The 8,225-nt window shown below is 49.6% G+C and overlaps 1 protein-coding gene across 1 annotated transcript in view; it reads right to left on the bottom strand.

Moving 5' to 3' along the window:
- LOC125955007 (uncharacterized) overlaps positions 1–5,572 on the bottom strand; it is a gene marked incomplete in the record, with an annotated part of 10,268 nt that extends 4,696 nt beyond the window's left edge. Inside the window, 2 exon segments of the mRNA XM_049685815.1 lie at positions 3,232–3,539; positions 5,442–5,572. Of these exon segments, the coding sequence (XP_049541772.1) occupies positions 3,232–3,343 (112 nt within the window).
- Positions 5,573–8,225: the final 2,653 nt, after the last annotated feature.

Here is an 8,225-nt window from a genome sequence, read left to right as displayed (position 1 = left end):
TTGATTGAAGACTCCACATTCTGACGCCGAAATGTCGAACACATTTACAAATTGTGCCCCTGGCACATACACACGCACACACACATAAACACAAGAAGGTTGACACAGAAATACACAGGAAAGTTCTTGACGGTTCCTCCCTCTAACGTTGGTGTGCACTGCTCCGGTAGGGCTTCCTCCTTTACGTCTCTCGCATACGCGCTCGATGAGGGGATTACAAGGTGAAGAGGAGGAAGAGGGGTTCGGGATGGTAGTAGATTAGGGCATGAGGCAACAGTAAACCCAAACAGCCAGAAATAAGAAGGAGAAAGCAGGCGCGAAACCATATGGGCACCACATCAAATTCCTCCGTTAGCCTCACAACGACAAAATGGTCACTACCAACGAGTGGAGGGTGGGTGAGGTGGTTAGCTGGCATGCTACCTAGATCGGGAACCAGTGACCAAATGGGAGAACGTCGCGCCTGAAACGAAGAGGAAGGCATACGCACACGAAAACCGCCGGCGCAAAAAGAGCAATCGAGGGCATCCATGCCATATAATGCAACCCTCAAGCCAAGGATGGACCGCTGAACCTCAAATAGCACCCCCCGGGTGAGGTACCCCGACTGGTGTCCACCAGTGGAAGCACCGTTGGAAAACCGTTGCACCGACGAATGTCATCATGCCCCGGAAATTCGTAATTCGGACATTTCGGAGGCGGATTCCTCGTCATCATGATCTCATCTCCCCCTCTCCACCACCTCTGGTGTCCCATTCCTCGCGCCGCTTCTGCGCCAAGAACTGTTTTCTCACTCACTCATTCTCACACCTCTTTTTCTATCCAGAGGTCTTCTTTCTCTCGCTTCATTTCCGTAGCTCTCTTCCAACACTGCAACAAAAAGAACAACACCCGCTATATTCCCGGTGTGCGTTCGTTGCGGTGTGTTTGTATTGGGGGCTAATTTTCTGGCTCTTCTAGCTAGGCTGGCCACCTCAGCAGCTATCGTTGATGAAGGTGGTGGGCCCAGCAATGGAATCAATCGAGGAAAGCGAACAGCACTATTAGAAGAAGACAACGGTGTATGTGTGTGTGTGTGTGTGTTTGTGAAAGAATAGGAGATAGAAAGAGATAAAGTGAGGCGCGTATGTGGAACTGCGTATCGAGATCGAGAGGAGACGTTTTTTCAGAGGCATACGGAAGGGGTAGGGTGCGGCGATGCAACCGTGAATAGTTGCGCGATGACGAAACCGTCACGCAAGCGCCGGCTGCCAAGCGGACCACGCACGATCTCCAAGTGTGCTGACTGACCCCGCCGCCACCGCCACCGTCATGCGATGCGGTATGTGTGCGCACGCAAGCGCACTACGACTACCCCCCCAACACCCCGGGCTTACATCTTTCATATCGCTTCTTTTCTAGGACCATTCTTCGCTTTTCATCGCGCTTCTCCACCTGGATCCGGATGGATACGTGCGTACCGGGATTGGTGTTCACACTCGACGGTCGCGCCCCTCCACCAGCACCAGCACCAGCACCAGAGCACCATTTTGATCTAGCTACGAAAGAACGTACTCGAGCCGGGTAGTGGTGGTGCTGGTGCTGGTACTGCTGCTGCAACCGCGCGAGAAGCGGGGTGTGAGGAAGGTTATCATGCTTCTTATGCTTTTTGAATTGCTCAGCTTATCGTGTGGCTGGGCTGTATAATAGGTGAGGTGGGGGGCCGGGTTCAATTGCGATTAGCGATTGATTGGATCACCACCGTGCGCGTGCACAGTTGCCAGGTTGTCCACCACCAGCAGCAGCAGCAGCAGCAGCAGCAGCATCATCATCATCATCATCATCACTGCTGCGCGCATGATGTATATGGGTGTTTGACATTTTTTCAATGTTTTTTTTCTTCTTAAATTTCACCTGAGCACTGCATACAACGCAACAAGTGCCAAAAGGAAGAGCGGGGAAAATGAAAAAAAAGCGACGATGCGAGGATCTCGATCGACTCTCATCGCGGATGACAGTGCCGCCAGTGAAAGAGAGAGAAAAAGAGAAAGAGAGGGAGAGGAAAGGATGCCGTGATACTTTGGCCGTGTGTGTGTATATTGTTGGGGTGAATGCTTCTTGCATGTTGTCTGTTTTTCGCCTAGAACTAATAGGATAATCACTAACAGCCCTAAAAAATGAAAAAAGGAAGCAACCACACACACACACACTCAGCTCTCGATGCTTTTCAGTGTGCGCTCAGGCGCGCGCGCGCGCGTGCGCATGTGTGTGTGTGTGTGTGTTAAACTCACGCGGGGCACAAGAACACCGCGCGAATAAGAAAGCGTGCGGATGGGCGCGCACATACATATATACATACATACATACACACATTTATATATAATTTGAATGTACGAGCGCGTCATCCTGTGTGTGTGTATGCCCCTTTGAACATCTCACACTTTGCAAACAGCCAACGTTCCTTGTTGGGAGAGGGGGGGATTGGAAGAAAAAAAGATGGAAAACTTCAGCGGATGTGGCGCCAAATGCGCCGAAAATAAGCATGACGACCACTGACGACACCGACCGTCAGTCGCCGACAGCACGGCTCGACCCCGTATGCGTGCGCGTACGTTTGCTAGTTTGTTTGTTTGTTTGTGTGAGCGCGCGCGGCGCACACAGTTCTGTGCCGGTGGTGTGCGCCCGGCGTACCGCTGCACGGATCTGCAACCGAAAGGGCCGCTGGAGAGGTAAGGGTTTTAAGTTAGCTAAAGGGATGAGGACTGTACAATCAAAGAGTGAGTGAGCGAGCAATTGTGTAAAAAGAATCGACAAGAATCGAACGAGCACTCGTTGCTCGCTACCGAGTTAGGGGTGTCTTTAGTGTACCAATACATCTCGACAGCCAGTCAACCCGTGTTTCAACCAAATAGTGCATTATTTATGGGCCAATAGTCGATTAATTAACTGAAATTACTAACTTTGGCCACCATCCAAATCAAAACAAAACCACCTTGACAACCCGCCGTTCGATCACCTCGTTGTGATTTCCACAATAAGGCCCCCCTAAATAACCAACCGGGATTAGAGAGACGAGGCATTGGTATTGTAGAAGAGGAAGAAGGGGGGAGGCCCACACCGTCACCACAATGTCATGGTGTGACGAAAAAAAAACGAATCGGTCAGCGTAGGAGGAAGAGATAGAAGAAAGAGGGCCTAAATCCAAGGAAGGTGGTGCACGAGGGGAGGGGAGAGGTTGTTGGTTGTTCTTACCTTTCGCTGGTACTGCCGCTGTCGCCGCCGCTGTCGTCGTCGTCGTCGTCGTCGTCGTCGTCGTGGGCTCGGTTTTTGCGCCAACCTCCTCCTCTGGCTCGCTGGAAACCATCTTTGCCGCCTTCGTCCCTTCGCTTGCGCTTATCGCAGAACCGGTGGCCACTCTCTTTCTCTCTCTTACTCTCACACTCGCACAAACTATTTGCTGTTTTCACTAAGGGGGGCTCTCTTCCAGGTTTCGTCTCCGGTGTGCTCCTCTGTTGCTAGTTGTGTTGCTGTTCTCCGAGTGTTCTTCGCTAGATCACCAACTGCTCAAAACAAACAAAGCAAACAAGAGATAGATGAAATGACATTAGGAATGAATAGCAAAAGATGTGTTGCTGGTCAGTCATCAGTAAGAGTTGTAAAAAGGTACACTCGCTGCGCTTGTTTGCTTTCTTACACTCATCCACACACATACGAAATACAAACATTCGCGAGATGATATGGGGCTAGAGGCGAGGACGATGAAAGAAAACGGCGGTGGTTTTAATGGTTGCCTGGCGGTTGAACACGGTAAAGTAGAGCAAATCCGCGAGCGGTGAAAAGTCGATGTAAAAACAAAAAGGAAAAATAAAAGAAAATTGGTCGCAAAAAGGATGGGACGGCGATGGGGAGTGGTGGGCTGGTAGGCTAGGGAAAAGCCAGCAAAAAGGCTGGCTGCAGCGAATGCAACATGGGTGGTAACGGGAAACAAAGCTAGTGGTTTTCGTGGGTGAGAGTCCCACACTGTTCCTGACTGAGGACTTTCCTCAGGTTCGTACATTAGTATTCCATCTAGTTTGTTTAAACGAAAAAAAAAGCGAATGCAACGAGCGCACATACACAACAAAAACACACACACATACGCGCGCTGCTCGCGCGGTTGGTTGTTTCATTGCCACGGCCGATCGGCCGAGTGGTCAATTTGGTGGTCAATTAGCTCATCCCTGGCCGGACGGAGGCGGGGGGGGGGGGGGGGCTCTCGCTACCTCTCAAACCGTCATAATGAGAACCAAACGTTGGTTGTTACTTTGAAACGGTATTGGGGTGATGGCTATGGGAGAGGAAAATGTAATAGAAAATGTAGGACGAAACGGTTGGTTGGTTCGTTGGGGAGAGGGTGGGGTGGCCGAAGGAAATGGACGGCGATGGACACGCGGGCAACAGAGAGCAAGCACGAACGAACCCATCATCCCATCCAGCCACCATCATCATCGCCAGCGACGCAGCAGCACGCCGATTCCGTTGCCGCGTTTATGGCAACGGGTTGACAAGGCTACCGGTGGAAATTTTTGTCACAATTTCCGGTTTTTGGGGAAATACTAGCATAAGTAGGGCATTAGTATAGTAGCAAAGCGCTCACGAAGCGAAATTCTCCAAAAATAGCCAAAGGATGGCCAAAGTAAATTGTAGATGGAAACCCGAAAAGCAATCGAAACCGGATTGTTGTTGGAGAAAGAAAGATGAAGCGAGCGAGAGAAAGATAGAGAGTCACCGGGAGGGAGGGAGAGAGAGAAAGACAGAGAGAGAGAGAGAGAGAGAGAGAGAGAGAGAGAGAGAGAGAGAGAGAGAGAGAGAGAGAAGTAACGAGTGCGCGCAAAAAAAGCAATGGCGTCCGCGGGCCTGCGTGTGTGCGTGCATGTTTCTCGATGATCTCGTCGCTCATTCGCTTCTCGATTCTTCCGCTAAAGCGGGACGGTGTATGTGTGTGTGTGTGTGTGTGTGTGTGTGTGTGTGTGTGTGTGTGTGTGCGCCCGTGCGAGCGTGCGTGCGTGCGTGCATGCGCGGCGAGCAATGGCGGCGACGGCAGCGGCGGTGAGCCATGCTTTCACTGCAATCCCAGCTCTCTACAGCATCCGCCCCATGAAAACCCTGGGAAGAGTGGTGGAGGAAGCAGTGTGGAGGGTGGGGGTACGGTAAACCTCGGAAGATACGCCACGGGCACACGCCGGGGACACCGTTATGCGGTTCGCGTTCCAGTTTTCTGGTATACACACATGCACACGCCACACCACCTTAATGCGTCCTCTGCTCTGCGCTGGTTTGGCGTAGAAATGCCTCCAAAAAGGTGCCGGGTTGGTGTACCGGGTGCCCGACGATAATTAGTCCCCCTCTCTATTGCCCCATTACCCGTTCCCTTTTCCCCTTTCGATACCACCAGCAATTCACGGGAACCATGGAAAACTCACTATGTTTGCTTTTCACGTTGTCGTCACTCTGTAACCGCCGCACGTTGTTCCGGTAGAGAAAACCAACCGCACACTACGACAATCAACGAACCAGTAGTGAAAAATCCTAGTTTCGATCACGAAAGGAATTCGAGAACCATTTTTCGAATTCGAAACTTAGCTCAAGGTGTATTAAAGACTCAGGTGGCTTCTTAACCGCTTTGACAGGTCACCATTTTGAATTTGTTTGACATTGGTAGCAGGGCGCTTTTTCTCAACAAAACCACGTAAGTTTCACGAAGAAGAACAAGAAGATATGGGCAAGTTTGGTGGTTTTATCAGGGAAAGTACCTGATTTCACTCTTTTTCGAATGTTTAAATGATTCATCTCTCTACTTAAGATCAATCGAGCGACCGAGTTGTGTTTTACAGCGAGTGAGCACGGTCCAGGAACGCTAGCTAGCTCTTGTTCTAGGCCGGGTGGCAAGGTCTACGGACCGATACCATATTGAAATACTAGGAAGAATTTTGGGAATATTTGCATAAACTTCAACTTTCGTGCCACTTTTCGTGAATTTGAACTGTCGTAATACCACAGAAAAGCGAAAACAGCTCCGAAAAGAGCGTTCCCGAAGTAAACATCCCACAGTCCCACCAATGTCAAACTGTGAAGTTTTTCTAAAATCCGATCGAGGATTTGTTCTGCATAAAGCTACCTGTCTATTGTCTAAGTACCTTGCTCGAAACTCAACAATGTCGACTACCGACTGCTCGAATCGCGACGCGCTGCGAGGCTGCGCTGCGAGGCTGCGCTGAAGCCGCGTTCAATCTGAAGCGCGCTGGAGTTTCGTTCGAAACGAAAACCGCACCTGCCGACTCCTGAACCTGGTTTAAAGTGTCTGTGTGATGTTTTTAGAGGGCGAGGGGTTCGATTAGCCGTGGCCACACGGGGCGAAAACTCTAGCGCAAACGAAAAAATTAATGCCAAAACGGTTTCGCTTAACCCTCACACGCTGTCAAACTTTTATACGTCCGCGGACTTTTTCGCTGAACCCTTGACGCTATCGAACGCTTTATTTACGAAAATGTAGGTTATTTTCGTATTGTTTTTGCATTTTTAATATAAATATAACAGCAACAGCAACAAAATCGTTAAAAACTGCAAAATTTATTCGGAAATCAACTTCAGCGGCCAAAACACAGATGAAAACAATACGTTTGACATTTCGGCATAAATTTTCGGGGTTTTACCCCTGCCACACGAAGCGAAAACATTTTGGCATTAATGTGCAAATTTGCGCGCAAATTTTCGCCCCGTGTGGCCACGGCTATTTTCGAATTTGCGTGCAACTTTTCAAAAATCTGCGATTTGAATAACCGTTGGAAGCTAATAAAAATTCGGATAAGAAAAAACCTATCCATTTCGTTTATTCTCCAACTCTTAATAAAGCGGAAGAAAACTACTCTGCTACCGGAAAGAGAGCTGCTAGCTATAAATTACCGGTTTTTCGAAATTTCGACTGACTATTTAGATATTACACACCGCTTGCGAAGCTATTGGACTGTTGCACAAAAGCAGTGCATTCACGGGGGCATCTAGAATGAAATACTCTTTCGTTTCAACAGCGCTTTCTTTCAAATGAAACGTTACTAGTGCTTCTAGGGCTTTCTATCTGTCTCTCCTTCTTCTGTTTTCTTTCTTTCGGCCGCTCTGTTTGTTGTTGCTGTTGCAAACAGCTCAGTGGTTGTTCGGAATCTCAGGATTTGTCTGGGTTTATGCGCCATAACAACCCTCTCCCTCCCCCCCCCCCCCCCCCCTTTCGCTCTAATAACCGAGACGCAAGCGACCGATTTTGCGATGCTAAACCCGCGATGTTTACGCTATGCAGGAGTAAAGCACGAACGCAACGCTGGGGATGGTGAATTGAAATCCATCATAAGCGCCTTCACTAATGGAATATCTGGGACCAAGGACCAGAGGCCAGAGGCCGAGTAGAGCAGCACCGTCAACAGAGGTTCAACAACGCCGCTGCTGCTTACTGGTCAGCCATTGCAGCGTGCCTCAGTTTGCGGTAAACAGATTTACTAATCTCCCCCCTCCCCCTCCCCCCAACCCTAATTCTACCCTTCTCCAGCCCTCTTTCACGCTTACATCGCGCCAGTCCCGCCGTAATCCGTAATCCTTTAACCGCAGCAACAACAAGGGAACAGCTGCCCAGGATGGACCTCTCGAGGTGCTATCTCTTTCTCTCTCTCTCTCTCTCTTTCTTTTTCTTTCTTTATCTCTCTCTTTCTCTCTTTGTCTCTCTCTTATCTCATTCATTCGTTAGTGCGTTATTCTTGGTTCAGCGAGGATTCTCGGGAAGCTGGCAGCCATTATAGGGATTTTTTTTATAGTGAGAGAGAAAAAGAGAAAGAAAAAGAGAGAGAAAAAGAGACAAAGAGAGAGGCAAAGAGAGAGAGTTATGTCGTACCCCATCGAAGCGATTAAAGCAAAAGACATATGGGACATGGGAACCTCCGGTACATCTGCAAGGACCAAATGACGATCACGTCGATGGTAATGCGGAATCGGAAATGCAGTTCTCGAAAACTCAAGGCTCAAACTCAAGGCTCTATGGCGCTGGCGGTGGCGACACTGGAAGGGAAGAAATCCTACCCCCCCCCCCCCCCCTCAAAAACCCACCTCCCCACCTCCGGGGGAGCAGCAGAAGCGTTCGTTCGGCATGCAATCACCTCGATAGGTCGCTGCCGGTGGTGGGTTAGCGTGTTAATTAAATAGAAAGCCCAAGGGTCCTAAATCCA

Source organism: Anopheles darlingi, chromosome X, assembly GCF_943734745.1.
Source record: "Anopheles darlingi chromosome X, idAnoDarlMG_H_01, whole genome shotgun sequence".
Classification (NCBI taxonomy): Eukaryota; Metazoa; Arthropoda; class Insecta; order Diptera; family Culicidae; genus Anopheles; species Anopheles darlingi.
The sequence above is the reverse complement of the archived record's forward strand: the minus strand, read 5'-3'. Positions and strand labels throughout refer to the sequence as shown.